This window comes from Rana temporaria, chromosome 3, assembly GCF_905171775.1.
Source record: "Rana temporaria chromosome 3, aRanTem1.1, whole genome shotgun sequence".
In the NCBI taxonomy this organism is placed as follows: domain Eukaryota; kingdom Metazoa; phylum Chordata; class Amphibia; order Anura; family Ranidae; genus Rana; species Rana temporaria.
Genome location: NC_053491.1, coordinates 164,741,388 through 164,760,212, shown reverse-complemented (window position 1 = coordinate 164,760,212; position 18,825 = coordinate 164,741,388). Strand labels below are relative to the sequence as shown.

Here is an 18,825-nt window from a genome sequence, read left to right as displayed (position 1 = left end):
CACAAAATGACCCAACCGCCAATGAAATTGAGCCATGGGACATTTCCACCGGTCCCATCCAGCATGGAGGACAAGCCATGCAAATTTTCAATGGAAGATTTTACCATCCACGATAAACTCGGAGAGGGGTCCTATGGGAAGGTGGTGTTGGCCTCCCATCCCTCCTTTCAACAGAAGCTGGCGGTGAAGATCGTTAATTCAGAAAGATCTGAAGGCTTGGAGATTCCAGAGCGTTACATACTGGGAACATTGAGGAACCATCCGTATATCACTCATCTATTCGGAACATTCCAGACAGAGGTAAGTCTTTTCATCTCCCAGTCTTTTCATCCTATTCCTGTATTGCTCCCCCTACTGACCCAGACCTTCTAAAATTTATGTTATGCAAATTACAACTTTTTGGGAGTCAAAATTTTCACAAGGATAAGCCTCTCCCTTCCCCCGATGACAGTCTTTGGGCTTATCAATTAGTCCTTTGACCAATGAGTGTTGAATTGTGAGAGGCAGAGGGGAGCCCCACTTGTATCCCACACCAGATTTTTCTAAGGGCTCCGGCTGTGGTCGGGGAAGCAGTATAGGTAAAAGCAGAACTCTAGAGTGCCTCCTACAGGGCTGGAGGTTGGTGAATTTTATCTGTACAGAGTAGAGGTTTTCTTTAACCACTTCCCGACGGCCGTACGACTTTATACGGCCGCAGGGTGGTTCTAATTCTCTGAGCCGCCATGTTTTTACGGCCTCCGCTCCTCCTGGCCACTGGGCGGCGCGCACGCGTGCCCGCCGCATCACTGGGATGCCGATACGCGTGCCTGTCGGCCGCGATGTCCACCAGGCTCCCGCGATTGGCGGTTACAGAGACAAGGATGTGGATCTCTGTGTGTAAACACACAGATCCACGTCCTGTCAGGGAGAGAGGAGACCGATCTGTGTCTCTTGTACATAGGGACACAGATCGGTCACCTCCCCCAGTCAGTCCCCTTCCCCCACAGTTAGTAACACTCACTAAGGTACACATATAACCCCTCCCTCACCCCCTAGTGTTAACCCCTTCAATGCCAGTCACATTTATACAGTAATTAGTGCATATTTATAGCACTGATCGCAGTATAAATGTGAATGGTGCCAAAAATGTGTCAAAAGTGTCCGATGTGTCCGCCATAATGTCGCAGTACCGATAAAAATCTCAGATCGCCGCCATTACTAGTAAAAAAAATAATAATAATAATAATTCTGTCCCCTATTTTGTAGGCGCTAAAACTTTTGCGCAAACCAGTCGCTTATTGCGATTTTTTTTTTTTTTACCAAAAATATGTAGAATACATATCGGCCTAGACCAGACCTGGGCAAACTACGGCCCGCGGGCCGTATACGGCCCGGCGGACCTTTTAATCCGGCCCACCCCCGCCACCGAAACCACCGCCGCTGCCACGTTAATCACCGCGGCGGGGAACATTAGACAGCGTTCGTTTGAACAGCTGTTTTCCCCGCCGCGCATAGACACTCCCCCTTGGACGGATCTGTCCAATCGCGAGCAAGGGGGAGTCACATAGACACTCCCCTTTGCTCGCGATTGGACAGATCCGTCCAAGGGGGAGTGTCTATGGCATAGACACTCGCCCTTGGACGGATCTGTCCAATCGCGAGCAAGGGGGAGTCACATAGACACTCCCCCTTGCTCGCGATTGGACAGATCCGTCCAAGGGGGAGTGTCTATGCGCAGCGGGGAAAACAGCTGTTCAAACGAACGCTGTCTAATGTTCCCCGCCGCGGTGATAACAGTAGGCAGGGCCGGGAGGGGTCACACGCAGCCACTTGTGCCAACACACGCAGCCACTTGTGCCAACACACGCAGCCACTTGTGCCAACACATGCAGCCACTTGTGCCAACACACGCAGCCACTGTGCCACCATAAATTGTCGCCACTGTGCCAATCACACGCAGCCACTGTTCCCAAACACAGCCACTGTGCCAATCACACGCAGCCACTGTGCCAATCACATGCAGCCACTGTTCCCAAACACAGCCACTGTGCCAATCACACGCAGCCACTGTGCCAATCACACGCAGCCACTGTGCCAATCACATGCAGCCACTGTTCCAATCACATGCAGCCACTGTGCCCATCACATGCAGCCACTGTGCCCATCAAACGCAGCCACTGTGCCAATAACACGCAGCCACTGTGCCCATCACACGCAGCCACTGTGCCCATCACACGCAGCCACTGTGCCAATCACACGCAGCCACTGTGCCAATCACACGCAGCCACTGTGCCAATCACACGCAGCCACTGTTCCCATCAAACGCAGCCACTGTGCCAATCACACGCAGCCACTGTGCAATCAATTGTTGCCACTGTTCCCAAACACAGCCACTGTGCCAATCACATGCAGCCACTGTGCCAATCACAAGCAGCCACTGTGCCAATCACACGCAGCCACTGTGCCAATCACATGCAGCCACTGTGCCAATCACAAGCAGCCACTGTGCCAATCACACGCAGCCACTGTGCCAATCACAAGCAGCCACTGTGCCAATCACACGCAGCCACTGTGCCAATCACACGCAGCCACTGTGCCCATCACAAGCAGCCACTGTGCCCATCACACGCAGCCACTGTGCCAATAACACGCAGCCACTCTGCCCATCAAACGCAGCCACTGTGCCAATCACACGCAGCCACTGTGCCCATCAAACGCAGCCACTGTGCCATCACATGCAGCCACTGTGCCAACACAAGCAGCCACTGTGCCAACACACGCAGCCACTGTGCCATCAATTGTCGCCACTGTGCCCATCAAACGCAACCACTGTGCCATCACACGCAGCCACTGTGCCATCACATGCAGCCACTGTTTAATCAATTGTTATTGATTAAACAGTGGCTGCCTGTCCCCAGCCTCTGTCCCCCTCCTGTGTCATGTCCCCAGCGTCTGTCCCCCTCCTGTGTCATGTCCCCAGCGTCTGTCCCCCTCCTGTGTCATGTCCCCAGCCTCTGTCCCCCTCCTGTGTCATGTCCCCAGCCTCTGTCCCCCTCCTGTGTCATGTCCCCAGCCTCTGTCCCCCTCCTGTGTCATGTCCCCAGCCTCTGTCCCCCTCCTGTGTCATGTCCCCAGCCTCTGTCCCCCTCCTGTGTCATGTCCCCAGCCTCTGTCCCCCTCCTGTGTCATGTCCCCAGCCTCTGTCCCCCTCCTGTGTCATGTCCCCAGCCTCTGTCCCCCTCCTGTGTCATGTCCCCAGCCTCTGTCCCCCTCCTGTGTCATGTCCCCAGCCTCTGCCCCCCTCCTGTGTCATGTCCCCAGCCTCTGTCCCCCTCCTGTGCCATGTCCCCAGCGTATGTCCCCAGCGTCTGTCCCCCTCCTGTGTCATGTCCCCAGCCTCTGTCCCCCTCTTGTGTCATGTCCCCAGCCTCTGTCCCCCTTTGTGTCATGTCCCCAGCCTCTGTCCCCCTCCTGTGTCATGTCCCCAGCCTCTGTCCCCCTCCTGTGCCATGTCCCCAGCCTCTGTCCCCCTCCTGTGTCATGTCCCCAGCCTCTGTCCCCCTCCTGTGTCATGTCCCCAGCCTCTGTCCCCCTCCTGTGCCATGTCCCCAGCCTCTGTCCCCCTCCTGTGCCATGTCCCCAGCCTCTGTCCCCCTCCTGTGTCATGTCCCCAGCCTCTGTCCCCCTCTTGTGTCATGTCCCCAGCCTCTGTCCCCCTCTTGTGTCATGTCCCCAGCCTCTGTCCCCCTCTTGTGTCATGTCCCCAGCCTCTGTCCCCCTCCTGTGTCATGTCCCCAGCCTCTGTCCCCCTCCTGTGTCATGTCCCCAGCCTCTGTCCCCCTCTTGTGTCATGTCCCCAGCCTCTGTCCCCCTCTTGTGTCATGTCCCCAGCCTCTGTCCCCCTCTTGTGTCATGTCCCCAGCCTCTGTCCCCCTCCTGTGTCATGTCCCCAGCCTCTGTCCCCCTCCTGTGCCATGTCCCCAGCCTCTGTCCCCCTCCTGTGTCATGTCCCCAGCCTCTGTCCCCCTCCTGTGTCATGTCCCCAGCCTCTGTCCCCCTCCTGTGCCATGTCCCCAGCCTCTGTCCCCCTCCTGTGCCATGTCCCCAGCCTCTGTCCCCCTCCTGTGTCATGTCCCCAGCGTCTGTCCCCCTCCTGTGTCATGTCCCCAGCGTCTGTCCCCCTCCTGTGTCGTCCCCAGCCTCTGTCCCCCTCCTGTGCCATGTCCCCAGCGTCTGTCCCCCTCCTGTGTCATGTCCCCAGCGTCTGTCCCCCTCCTGTGTCATGTCCCCAGCGTCTGTCCCCCTCCTGTGTCATGTCCCCAGCGTCTGTCCCCCTCCTGTGTCATGTCCCCAGCGTCTGTCCCCCTCCTGTGTCATGTCCCCAGCCTCTGTCCCCCTCCTGTGTCATGTCCCCAGCCTCTGTCCCCCTCCTGTGTCATGTCCCCAGCCTCTGCCCCCCTCCTGTGTCATGTCCCCAGCCTCTGTCCCCCTCCTGTGTCATGTCCCCAGCCTCTGTCCCCCTCCTGTGTCATGTCCCCAGCCTCTGTCCCCCTCCTGTGTCATGTCCCCAGCCTCTGTCCCCCTCCTGTGTCATGTCCCCAGCCTCTGTCCCCCTCCTGCGTCATGTCCCCAGCCTCTGTCCCCCTCCTGTGTCATGTCCCCAGCCTCTGTCCCCCTCCTGTGTCATGTCCCCAGCCTCTGTCCCCCTCCTGTGTCATGTCCCCAGCCTCTGTCCCCCTCCTGTGTCATGTCCCCAGCCTCTGTCCCCCTCCTGTGTCATGTCCCCAGCGTCTGTCCCCCTCCTGTGCCATGTCCCCAGCGTATGTCCCCAGCGTCTGTCCCCCTCTTGTGTCATGTCCCCAGCCTCTGTCCCCCTCTTGTGTCATGTCCCCAGCCTCTGTCCCCCTCCTGTGTCATGTCCCCAGCCTCTGTCCCCCTCCTGTGCCATGTCCCCAGCCTCTGTCCCCCTCCTGTGTCATGTCCCCAGCCTCTGTCCCCCTCCTGTGTCATGTCCCCAGCCTCTGTCCCCCTCCTGTGCCATGTCCCCAGCCTCTGTCCCCCTCCTGTGCCATGTCCCCAGCCTCTGTCCCCCTCCTGTGTCATGTCCCCAGCGTCTGTCCCCCTCCTGTGTCGTCCCCAGCCTCTGTCCCCCTCCTGTGCCATGTCCCCAGCCTCTGTCCCCCTCCTGTGCCATGTCTATAACAAGTACTCGTACCAGTTTTCCAACAATGATATTTACTGCTTTTTATAAAGAAATACAATTGATTTTATGCAGTATTGAGTTTAGCCTTTTGGCCCGGCCCTCCAAAATATTTTTAGTTTCTCATGTGGCCCCATCGAAAAAATAATTGCCCACCCCTGGCCTAGACTGAGAAAAAAAAAATTTAATTTTTTTTTTATTATAGCAACAAGTACATTTTTTATTTTTTTTCAAAATTGTCGCTCTATTTTTGTTTATAGCGCAAAAAATAAAAACCGCAGAGGTGATCAAATACCACCAAAAGAAAGCTCTATTTGTGGGGAAAAAAGGACGTCAATTTTGTTTGGGAGCCACGTTGCACGACCGCGCAATTTTCAGTTAAAGCGACGCAGTGCCTAATTCTCAAAGAGTCCTCTGGTCAGGAAGGGGGTATATGTGCCCAGTAAGCAAGTGGTTAAAGAAATGAGGTTGCCACTGTGAACTTCTGAAATTGTCCGGTGTGTGCCTTCTTATATTCCCCCACAAAGTGAAATCTTATTGTCTCTAATGTAACCTTTATCTCTTATTTTCCCACAGACTCATCTGTTCTTCGTCATGGAATTCGTGAGTGGCGGCAATCTACGGAAACTGATAGAAACTTCAGCTCCATTTGGCTACGACATGATAAGGTAAGTCCAATGACAGGGTTGTGATGGTGTCGGGGGTGGCTGACCACTGAGAACAGTCAGTGACACAGCCAGGCCCCTCCCACTGAGCCCCATCCATCCACACCCCTATGTACTATAGGGAGAAGTCTCTTCATATTTACTGTTTATTGGTCTGTAAAGATTTTAAATGCTAATTCATGTTTTTCTTTCTCCTTTAGACGCATCACTTCTGAGATTGTTTGTGGCCTGCAATTCATCCATTCTCATGAGATCATCCATAGGTAAGTATTGGATTATCTGAGTAACAATCACCCTTGGCTTCTGGTATGTTTTATTGAATCAGGAAGAGTTCCCAGTTGCGCTGTCTCCTTCCATCTGCTGCAGAAATCTCCCATCCCATATTCTGCTATAGGCCCGGATTCATGTAGCACTTACGCCAACGTATCTCAAGATAAATGTGCACCGTTGTATCTATGCGCCGTACCCATAGACCTAGATACGCCTGAAAATAGGCTTCCTCCGACCGACGTAACTTTCCTACGCCGGCGTATCTTGGAGCGCATATTTACACTGGCTGCCTCAATGCAAATATGCAAATGAGTGAGATACGCTGATTCACGAACCTACTTGCGCCAGGCGCATTAATATACGTGGTTTACGTAAGTCGTACGTCCGGTGTAAAGTTAAGCCTCATAAAGCAGGTGTAAGTCATGTTAAGGTATGGACCAGGGAACAGCCGTCGTATTTTACGTAGTTTACATAGTAGTACGTGAATAGGGCTGGGTGTAGGTTACACTCACGTCGTAGGCATTGAGCCGTCATATCTTAGGGAGTATATTCAACGTGATTCTGAGCATGGGCACTGGGATATGTCCACGGGACGGCGCATGCGCCATTCGTTCTGCCCATCATTTGCATGGGGTCACGCTTCATTTAAATGTATCACGCCCACTTCCACCTACTTTGAATTAGGCCGGCTTACGCCTACGGAATTACGTTACGCCGGCGCAACGTTGGGAGCAAGTGCTTTGTGAATACTGTACTTGCCTCTCTGTGTTATGTCGGCGTAGCGCATATGAGATGCGCCGATGTATGTGAATCCGGCCCATAATGTACAATTTATACAAAATCCAGCAAGAGGAGTGAGACCTTCTCCTGATGATTATAGCAGGTGGGCGGAGCTGGAAACCCCGAACAGAGATCTTCCTGTAGGCGGATATAAAAGAAGCCAATGTCCACCCATCAATCTTCATTCTTCTTTGTATACATGTATATTTGTATCTTGGGATATGCAGAGCTAACGGCTCACTTCTTTTCTTCACAGAGATCTCACACCAGAGAACATTCTACTGGACAGCGAGGGACACATCAAGATTGCAGACTTCGGCGTCTCACAGACTGAAGTCACAGAGACCAGAAAGATGACGGGTACAGTTGCGGGTACAGACGTTTACATGGCCCCAGAGGTAAGACTCCTGATATTAGACAGAATTGTAATATTTACAACGGGATATAGAGAAGAGATAAGGGGCCCCCCTTTCATTAAAGCGGGGGTTCACCCCAAAAAAAAAATTTTTTACATTACATTCAGCCGAGTTGTCAGAATGACAATCGGCAGTTTTTTTTTTATTTTATCCCCGTACATACCGTATTTTCACTGCCGCTTCCGGGTATGTCTTCTGCGGGACTGGGCGTTCCTAATTGATGGACAGGCTTCCGACCGTCGCATACTGCGCGTCACGAGTTGCCGAAAGAAGCCGAATGTCGGTGCCGACTCGCAGTCCGGCTTCTTTCGGCAACTCGTGACGCGCTGTATGCGACGGTCGGAAGCCTGTCAATCAGTTAGGAACGCCCAGTCCCGCAGAAGACATACCCGGAAGCGGCAGTGAAAATACGGTATGTACGGGGATAAAATAAAAAAAAACAGCCGATTGTCATTCTGACAACGCGGCTGAATGTAATGTTACATTTTTTTTGGGTGAACCCCCGCTTTAAGGCCACATTCACACATGGGCGTTCTGAATCTTGACTACAAATTCCCAGGTGTGAATGACAAATCGCACAATGCACATTTCAGATGCCATTTATTTGAATTATTTGCACCTAAAAAAGCAGTGCGGTTCTGCCGCGATTGTCACGTGATCAACTGCGCTGCAATCGTGGTGAACCGCATTGCATGAAGAATGTTGCCTAAAAGAAGCTCCTGAACCTATTTTTGGGTGACAAGCTTAACACGATGTAAAGCTCAAAACGGCCATGTGCTAATGCAGCCTAAATGGATAGGGTTAGACCCTCTGTCAGGTTTTATTGGTGTCCTCAATAGGGAAGTCACACTGTTTATGTGTTCTGGGGATCATTGTTAGCAGTGCTTTAAGTGGGCCAAAAGAGGTGCCGGTACTCTATTAGGCGCCCCCCCCCCCCCCCGCCGCCCTTCCCCCCACCCCCTCCCCGCGCCCCCCCCCCACCATAATTAAAAAAATAGCAGGTCCCCTCACCATTGCAAGCCAGCACCCCCCCCCCCCATCAAAAAAAAATAGCAGGTCCCCTCACCATTGCAAGCCAGACCCCCCCCCCCATCATCATTAAAAAAATAGCAGGTTCCTGCACCATCGCAAGCCAGCCCCCCCACCATCATTATCATCAAAAAAACATCAGGTCCCCCTCACTCAGCTGTGACTCACGCTGACGGCGGTCATCTGTCACGATGCTCCCCCACTGGGTTCTGGCGCGCTGATACATGTCCCGCCCTCCTCCTCTAGACCAGCTAGTGTGACAGATAGCGCACTGGCTCTATCACACGTCACAAGCTAGTCTTCTCTAGGAGGAGGAGGGCGGGACATGTATCACAGCGCGGCGCGCTCTTTTTTAAATCCTCCGCGGCCCGAAGCCGCAGCAAAGGTACAAAAGAGCCGCATGCAGGCTCCGGAGCCGCGGTTTGCCGATACCCGCACTAGACACTCGACGGCGGCGGCGTGAAAAAAAAAAAACCTCGGTCATCCTGGGGCTGCGTTCCGGTACGGGAAACCCACGTACTGGGCGCACGTAGAGGTGCTGGTACTCTGAAGGGCCAGTATTGGAAGTGGCGGTACTGAGTACCGCCGCGTTCCGGCCCAGTTAAAGCACTGATTGTTAGTGAGAAAGAAAACGCAGCAGGATGCAAAATGTTACAGCTGTCCCCAGAACAGGAATAGAGGGAAAGTCTTCCAATGGTGACACCTGTTTGGGGACAAGATCCTAAGAGTAGAGTTTCCCTCATTTTGGAAGAATTCCTTTGACTTTCTCTTGAGCCTTGGGGACAAGAAGTGAAGGGAAATTCCCCCAATGAGACATAGACAGCAAAAATAAACTGGCAGGGGTCTCAACCCTTTCGTAGTCTATCCAATACTTAGAAAACAAAAGTTTTGAGCATATATAAATGTTAGGCTCCACCTTCAACATTCACAAGCTCCGCCTTAATTTAATGTATTTTGAGATCAATTTTAGGACTCCTGGGAGGCTTCATACATCACATATGTCAGCATGGAGTCATCTGTGTCCTCTGACTGGTCTAGGAATGTTCTCATCCTTTTTTATCTCCTTATGTTTCTACAGGTCATGGACAAAGAAGAATACAACATCTCAGCAGACTATTACTCCTTGGGGGTGATATTGTATGAGATGGCCGTCAGCCCGGATCACTTCAGAAAGATCAAGGAAAACCAGAGTGAAAGTTTGTTAACGACAGTCTTCTCGGAGTTGGAAACCGCTCATGACCGTTACATCCGTGAACTCGTAGCTTTGGTGAGTATACGCAGAGCTTTACCTTCTCTTCACAGACAAAACCCTTTCCACGTTATACAGACCTTGTTAGGAGTTCAGAACTGTACATTCTTCCCGCCACACATTCATGTGGCTCATAGCAATACTTTTAGTACACTGACTGCTTAGTGGAAGGATCTGCCTTTACTTATAGTTCCCGGAGCAGTCTCAGTGTTGTCATAAGGAAAGCAGCAGCCCCTGTGTCCCCTAATACCCCACTGCAGAGGTTGAGTATGACTTGGGTTCACGTTCTGTGTGTTTCATTTAAAAACACAATCACACATACAGAGCATTCGATTTCTGAGAACTTTCCTTACACAGACAGCATATAGAACTCCCCTGGTGCTGTCATCAATGGAAAAAAACTAATCATTCATGACAGTGGCAGATTTGATAGAAAGATTGTTTTATGTATAATTATCATAACGATTCATTTCAAAATATCCTTAGTTGTGTTTTTAGTTTTCCTTTAAAGCCTCTCATGAGCAAACATGACACAAATAAGGTACCATACTATGACCCGATCCGATCATCACATAGTGGCGGGTTTACAAGCAAAATCAAGGAAGCTGAAATATGTCACTGTCAGAATCAAATATTACAATGGGTAGTTCTATTGCTCACATGTTGTTATTGTTCTCTCTGTGTTTCTTATCATATTTCTTTCTTCTTTACAGCTCTTATGGGAAAACATTGATATACGGACATACCTGGTACGTGACATCAGACGACACACATTTTTCGAGTGGTTTAATTGGGACGAGGTGGAGAAAAGAGAGTCACCCCCAGCATTTAAACCAAAACCGGTAAGTATATGAATAATGAAGGGGTCCATGTATGTGCAGCATCTAAGAAGTATTTTTGTACAGACTTCTCCCAATTGTGACTTTGTGGTTACTGCACAATCACATGGTCTGGGGACTTGTCTGAAGGAATTCTGTTTATTATGGGTAATAATTATTGTGTATGTGTCAGGTGCACAGCTTAGACCTGCATTATTTTGGAAATTCCACTAGAAACACACTTCCTGTTATGAGATGACAACACGGACTCACTGTATTTATGGAGAAGTGTTGTCATCCTATCCTGATTAGAACTACAAACACCTCCCCCTCTGCGTATCTCCATTACACAGAGGGGTGTTGCTTTGTAGTACACAAACAGAAGCTGAGAAAGCGAATAACACTGAGATCTCAGCTTAGGCCACAGGAACTTACAAGGTCACTGGATTTCTGACAGGATTATTAGGTATTTTTTGTACCTGCAGAAAATGTAATTAGCCTGAAAGAACCAAAACAAATACAGCCTCCACATGCAAGTTCCTTTGTGGAATAGATTACCTTTTTGTTCTTGGGTTTTGATATATGCAAAGGTGTGTTAATGCAGTGATCCTTCTGACCACTAGAGGGAGCTGGGGTTGGGGTAATCTGCTGCACATTGGGGGTTGGGTTCACCAAGCTTTGTAACATTGACGAATGTCTTTTCCTCTTTCCAGACTCTCACGGAACCTGAATATTTTAGTATGACGGTAGAGGAATTTATGGATCATGAAAACCACCTGGAGTATTCCGAAGATTCTTCCATGATAAGGGAAGAAGCCTCTGTAAACCAAGAGGACCTGGAGTATTCCAAAGATTCTTCCATGATAAGGGAAGAAGCCACTGTAAACCAAGAGGACCTTGAGTATTCTGAAGATTCTTCCATGATAAGGGAAGAAGCCACTGTAAACCAAGAGGACCTGGAGTATTCCAAAGATTCTTCCATGATAAGGGAAGAAGCCACTGTAAACCAAGAGAACCTTGAGTATTCTGAAGATTCTTCCATGATAAGGGAAGAAGCCACTGTAAACCAAGAGGACCTTGAGTATTCTGAAGATTCTTCCACGATAAGGGAAGAAGCCACTGTAAACCAAGAGGACCTGGAGTATTCTGAAGATTCTTCCATGATAAGGGAAGAAGCCACTGTAAACCAAGAGGACCTGGAGTATTCCGAAGATTCTTCCATGATAAGGGAAGAAGCCACTGTAAACCAAGAGGACCTTGAGTATTCTGAAGATTCTTCCATGATAAGGGAAGAAGCCATTGTAAACCAAGAGGACCTGGAGTATTCCAAAGGTTCTTCCGTGATAAGCGAAGAAGCCACTATAAACTAAGAGGACCTGGAGTATTCTGAAGATTCTTCCATAAGGGAGGACGCGTCTGTAAACCAAGAGGACCTAGAGTATTCCGAAGATTTTTCCATGATAAGGGATGACGTGTCTGTAAACCAAGAGGACCTGGAGTATTCCTAAGCTTCTTCCATCATAAGGGAAGACGTGTCGGTAAACCAAGAGGACCTGGAGTATTCCCAGCTCCCAGCCTGGACTTATTCCTATAGTCCTGTAACATCTTAATGTTACAGGACTATATGTCCCAGCATGATTATTTCTATAGATGTACTACAGGTCCCAGCAATCTCTACATACCCCAGCCTGCTCCCCTCCCCCTCCTCAGGGGTAATTTCACCCCACACTCCTCTCCCACCAAGGGTAGTGGGTCCCCTCACCCCAGCATAAGGGTGGGCCAGTTGGGCCTGCGGGGGAGGGGTAAAGTGCGGTGGGAGATGAGTGGGGTGGTATGACTGGGGGGGGGGTGCAATCCCCCATGAGGAGGGGGAGGGGAGCAGGCTGGGATATGTAGAGATCACTGGTACCTGTAATATCTCCATAGAAAAAATCATGCTGGGATATGTAGTCCCACAGCATCTTATTCCAGGCTGAGACCCACATCTCTATTCACTTACCACCGAGGGTGGGGCTCCAATTGCCCACCCTCCCCCACACACAGGGCTGATCCAGGAAATATTCGATTGCCTCTCGGGGGATCAGGAAGGATTTTTTTCCCCAGCTGGAGCACATTGGATCATGCTTTGCTGGGGTTTTTCGCCTTCCTCTGGATCAACTGCCTCACAACTCAATACACCCACTCATCTACCACCAAGAGGGGACGCTACCATCCTGGGTATGGGTTGAGTGTGGCCAGTGGAACTTCCCCCCAAGTTTCATCTGCCCTCACTCCCCCATGCCCAGCATACTGGTAATACCACCTGCCCTCACCTATATGCACTCATCTACCACCAAGAGGGGACGCTACCACCCTGAGTATAGGGTGAGTGTGGCCAGTGGAACTTCCCCCCAAGTTTCATCTGTCCACACTCCCCCACGCCCAGCGTAATGGTACTACCCCCTGGCCCCACCTATATGCACTCATCTACCACCAAGAGGGGACGCTACCACCTTGAGTATAGGGTGAGTGTGGCCAGTGGAACTTCCCCCCAAGTTTCATCTGTCCACACTCCCCCACGCCCAGCGTAATGGTACTACCCCCTGGTCCCACCTATATGCACTCATCTCCCACCAAGAGGGGACGCTACCACCCTGAGTATGGGGTGAGTGTGGCCAGTGGAACTTCCCCCCAAGTTTCATCTGCCCTTACTCCCCCACGCCCAGCATACTGGTAATACCACCTGCCCTCACCTATATGCACTCATCTACCACCAAGAGGGGACGCTACCACCCTGAGTATAGGGTGAGTGTGGCCAGTGGAACTTCCCCCCAAGTTTCATCTGTCCACACTCCCCCACGCCCAGCGTAATGGTACTACCCCCTGGCCCCACCTATATGCACTCATCTACCACCAAGAGGGGACGCTACCACCCTGAGTATAGGGTGAGTGTGGCCAGTGGAACTTCCCCCCAAGTTTCATCTGTCCACACTCCCCCATGCCCAGCGTAATGGTACTACCCCCTGGCCCCACCTATATGCACTCATCTACCACCAAGAGGGTCCAAAGAAAATGGGGTGCCTTGCAGATAATTTGGGCTACATGCCCAGGTAAAAACAGGACTAACATTTATTTACACTGGTCAACATACAATGACTGGCATGCACTGACCTACACTAACAGACGACGTCCAGATGTACATAAACTGACCGCTCCATGCAGGGCCGGTGCTAGACTATTTTGCAAAAATCTATTTGAAAAAATCTAAACAAACTCAATAATTTTAGCACCAGAACTGGTCCAGGTGGAGAGGGGGTTCAGCCAGGTGAAGGGATAAAGCCAGGTGGACAGGAGGGGGGTGCAGGCAGGTGGAGGGATGGAGCCAGGTGGACAGAAGGGGGGTGCAGGCAGGTGAAGGAATGGAGCCAGGTGGACAGGAGGGGGTGCAGGCAGGTGGAGGGATGGAGCCAGGTGGACAGGAGGGGGTGCAGGCAGGTGGAGGGATGGAGCCAGGTGGACAGGAGGGGGGTGCAGGCAGGTGGAGGGATGGAGCCAGGTGGACAGGAGGGGGTGCAGGCAGGTGGAGGGATGGAGCCAGGTGGACAGGAGGGGGTGCAGGCAGGTGGAGGGATGGAGCCAGGTGGACAGAAGAGGGGGGTGCAGCCAGGTGGACAGGAGGTGGGGTGCAGCCACATGGAGGGATAGAGCCAGGTGGACAGGAGGGGTGTGCAGGTAGGTGGAGGGATAAAGCCAGGTGGACAGGTGGGGGGTGCAGGTAGGTGGAGGGATGGAGCCAGGTGGACAGGAGGAGGATGCAGCCAGGTGGAGAGGGGAGGTGCAGCCAGGTGGAGAGGAGAGGTGAGGTACAGCCAGGTGGAGAGGAGAGGGGAGGTACAGCCAGGTGGAGAGGAGAGGGGAGGTACAGCCAGGTGGAGAGGAGAGGGGAGGTACAGCCAGGTGGCGGGGTGCAACCAGGTGAAAGGAGGATATGGCCAGGCGGACAAGAGAGGGGGTGCAGCCAGGTGGAGGGAGGATATAGCCAGGTGGACAGGAGGGGGTGCAGCCAGTTGGAGGGATGGAGCCAGGTGGACAGGAGGGGGGTGCAGCCAGGTGGAGGGAGGATATAGCCAGGTGGACAGGAGAAGGATTGCAGGTGGACAGGAGGGTGCAGCCAGGTGGAGGGAGAGGGGGTTCCGCTAGGTGGACAGGAGGGGGGTGCAGCCAGGTGGAGGTAGGATATAGCCAGGTGGACAGGAGAGGGGAGAGCAGCCAGGTGGACAGGAGAGGGGAGAGCAGCCAGGTGGACAGGAGAGGGGAGAGCAGCCAGGTGGACAGGAGAGGGGAGAGCAGCCAGGTGGACAGCAGAGGGGGGTGCAGCCAGGTGGACAGGAGAGGGGAAGTGCAGCCAGGTGAAGGGATGGAGTCAGGTGGACAGGAGAGGGGGGTGCAGCCAGGTGGACAGAAGAGGGGGGTGCAGCCAGGTGGACAGGAGAGGGGGGTGGAGCCAGGTGGACAGGAGAGGGGAAGTGCAGCCAGGTGAAGGGATGGAGTCAGGTGGACAGAAGAGGGGGGTGCAGCCAGGTGGACAGAAGAGGGGGGTGCAGCCAGGTGGACAGGAGAGGGGGGTGCAGCCAGGTGGACAGGAGAGGGGAAGTGCAGCCAGGTGAAGGGATGGAGTCAGGTGGACAGAAGAGGGGGGTGCAGCCAGGTGGACAGAAGAGGGGGGTGCAGCCAGGTGGACAGAAGAGGGGGGTGCAGCCAGGTGGACAGAAGAGGGGGGTGCAGCCAGGTGGACAGAAGAGGGGGGTGCAGCCAGGTGGACAGAAGAGGGGGGTGCAGCCAGGTGGACAGGAGAGGGGGGTGCAGCCAGGTGGACAGGAGAGGGGAAGTGCAGCCAGGTGAAGGGATGGAGTCAGGTGGACAGGAGAGGGGGGTGCAGCCAGGTGGACAGAAGAGGGGGGTGCAGCCAGGTGGACAGAAGAGGGGGGTGCAGCCAGGTGGACAGCAGAGGGGGGTGCAGCCAGGTGGACAGCAGAGGGGGGTGCAGCCAGGTGGACAGGAGAGGGGGGTGCAGCCAGGTGGACAGGAGAGGGAAAGTGCAGCCAGGTGAAGGGATGGAGTCAGGTGGACAGAAGAGGGGGGTGCAGCCAGGTGGACAGAAGAGGGGGGTGCAGCCAGGTGGACAGGAGAGGGGGGTGCAGCCAGGTGGACAGAAGAGGGGGGTGCAGCCAGGTGGACAGAAGAGGGGGGTGCAGCCAGGTGGACAGGAGAGGGGGGTGCAGCCAGGTGGACAGGAGAGGGGGTGCAGCCAGGTGGACAGGAGAGGGGAAGTGCAGCCAGGTGAAGGGATGGAGTCAGGTGGACAGGAGAGGGGGGTGCAGCCAGGTGGACAGAAGAGGGGGGTGCAGCCAGGTGGACAGAAGAGGGGGGTGCAGCCAGGTGGACAGAAGAGGGGGGTGCAGCCAGGTGGACAGCAGAGGGGGGTGCAGCCAGGTGGACAGCAGAGGGGGGTGCAGCCAGGTGGACAGGAGAGGGGGGTGCAGCCAGGTGGACAGCAGAGGGGGGTGCAGCCAGGTGGACAGAAGAGGGGGGTGCAGCCAGGTGGACAGGAGAGGGGGGTGCAGCCAGGTGGACAGCAGAGGGGGGTGCAGCCAGGTGGACAGAAGAGGGGGGTGCAGCCAGGTGGACAGAAGAGGGGGGTGCAGCCAGGTGGACAGGAGAGGGGGGTGCAGCCATGTGGACAGCAGAGGGGGGTGCAGCCAGGTGGACAGCAGAGGGGGGTGCAGCCAGTCTCAACCCAGTCTCCATTAACCCCCCCTGCTCCTTCTTCCATCATCCATCCCCCCTGGGCCCTGCTCTGCTTCCGCCATTCCTCCCCCCCACTGTGGGGGGGGGGAATGGCAGAAGCAGAGCAGGGCCCAGGGGGGATGGATGATGGATGATGGAAGAAGGAGCAAGGGGGGTTAATGGAGACTGGGTCGGGTGGATAATTAATAAAGCAGGAGGGCATAATGGAACTGTAAGAAGGAGTGGGGGCCCCACTCCTTCTTCCAGTTCCATTAAGCCCTCCTGCTTTATTAATTATCCACCCGACCCAGTCTCCATTAACCCCCCTTGCTCCTTCTTCCATCATCCATCATCCATCATCCATCCATTCTTCTTCCCCACCCTCACCTCCTGTGCGATTTTCTCCAATCTTCCGGCGCGGGACTGGGTACTGTGTCACTCTTCTGTACTACTGCTGCAGCCTCTGTGGCGCCAGCAGCGGAGGGCCGCCCCTTCAGTGACGTCAGACGTCCTCCTGCGCGGAGGAGGACGTCGTCACTGAAGTGCCGTGCCGTACAGGCCAGGAACCGGCGTCATCCATCACCTCACCAGGCAGTAACGTAAGGATGGGAGTCGGGACTGGCTGCGCCCGGCCCGGGGCACATCCAGTCAGCAGCTGACAGGCGCTGCGGCGCATTAGCACACCGGAGCGGGGCGCCGGAGGGCGGCGGCAACTCCGGATCATAAAGTATTAAAAAAAAAAAAAAGTAATTTTTCCGCCCCATCCCAGGCTGCGGACCTGCCCGCCCCAAGCGGCCGCTTGGTCTGCCTGGTGGTTGCGCCGGCCCTGGCTCCATGCTTTAGATAGATGCACACAGACAGACAACCAAATTAGGAGAGAGTAGATCGCACACACAGATTATAGGATGAGGCCTACTACAAACATACATCCAACATTAGAAAAAGGATGACTAGCATCCAGTAGGGTAGCTTAGTGTAGTTAGTGTAGGTCCTGCCCTAGAAGAGTCTACCTTGCCGTGGTGGGCAGGCTTGGAATCTCTTGGTCAACAGTGTGCCAGCAAACGGGCGAGAGGATCACTAGATCTTCACTTCTGGCCAATTGATTTTACCAAAGGACTCTTGGTTTAATCAGAGTATATATAGTTGAAAAAGGAAAGAAATGTGTATAGGTCCAGGGGTAGACTGGGGCAGAAATTTGGCCCTGGACTTCATCCAGAACGGCCCACTTTAATTTTAAGTGTCCCCCTTGCATCAGAGTCCCCCTTACATCAGTGTCCCCCTATCAGAGCCACTCTTGCATCAGAGAGTCCCCCTTGCATCAGAGAGTCCCCCTTGCATCAGTGTCCCCCCATCAGAGCCACTCTTGCATCAGAGAGTCCCCCTTGCATCAGAGTCCCCCTTACATCAGTGTCCCCCCATCAGAGCCACCCTTGCATCAGAGAGTCCCCCTTGCATCAGAGCCCACCTTGTATCAGAGTATCCCCCATCAGAGTCTCCCTTGCATCAGAGTGTCCCTCATCAGAGTTTTTCTTGCATCAGAGTGTCCCCCATCAGAGTGTCCCCCTTGCATCAGAGTGTCCCCCTTGCATCAGAGATTCCCCTTCAGTGTCCCCCCTTGCATCAGAGAGTCCCCTTTACAACAGAGTGCCCCCTTGCATCAGAGAGTCCCCCTTACATCAGAGTGTTCCCCCTTGCATCAGAGTGCCCCCTTGCATTAGACTGTCCCCCCTTGCATCAGTGTCCCCCCTTGTACCAGAGAGCCCCCTTTGCATTAGAGTGTCTCCCCTGTATAGGTCCATAATTATAATTTCATAAACACACAATAAAAATTTGGTATATATACATTTGAATTGCTTTTATTTATTCCTTTCATGACTGGGGGTCATTACCATTTGGATGCACAGTCCCCCTTACATCAGAGTGCCCCCCTTGCATCAGAGTGTCCCCCCTTGCATCAGAGTGTCCCCCCTTGCACCAGAGTGCCCTCTTTGCATTAGAGTGTCCCCCCTTACATCAGAGTGTTTCCCCTTGCATCAGAGTGTCCCCCCTTGCATCAGTGTCCCCCCTTGTACCAGAGAGCCCCCTTTGCATTAGAGTGTCCCCCCTTACATCAGCATGTCCCCCATTGCATCAGAGAGCCCCCCCTTGCATCAGAGTGTCCCCCATTGCATTAGAGTGTCCCTCATCCGAGTTTCCCCCTTGCATCAGAGTGTCCCCCATCAAAGTGTCCCCCATCAGTGTGTCCCCCCCCTTGAATCAGAGTGCCCCCCTCTCCTCCCCTCCCACATGTACTCATTCACAGCTCTCCAGAAAGGTAGCATTGTTCCTCTCTCCAGTCATGTGATAAGTGACAAGTGATAAGTTGAGAGAGGAAGGAAAGTCTGCCGGCTGTCTATCTCCCCCTATAGGGCGGGAGGGAGCAGAAAGGCTAATACTCACTCCAGCAAATGACAGCTGCTGCTTCTCTTGACAGGAGTGAAATCGCGATTACTCACTGTCAGAGAGGAGCGGCTCAAGGACTGCACCTGACCGGCCCACTGAGCCATCGGCCCACAGGGAAACTCCCGGTAGTCCCAATGGCCAGTCCGTGCCTGTATAGGTCCATAATTATAATTTCATAAACACACAATACAAATTTGGTATATTTACATTT

At 53.3% G+C, this 18,825-nt stretch overlaps 1 protein-coding gene across 1 annotated transcript; it reads left to right on the top strand.

The window, feature by feature from the left end:
• Positions 1–6: 6 nt before the first annotated feature.
• On the top strand, positions 7–11,776 carry LOC120930394 (protein kinase C theta type-like). Its single transcript, XM_040341586.1, has 7 exons — positions 7–300; positions 5,756–5,847; positions 6,045–6,107; positions 7,151–7,292; positions 9,418–9,606; positions 10,302–10,430; positions 11,120–11,776. Exons 1-7 carry the CDS (start codon positions 7–9, stop codon positions 11,774–11,776), a joined length of 1,566 nt encoding a protein of 521 aa, XP_040197520.1.
• Positions 11,777–18,825: the final 7,049 nt, after the last annotated feature.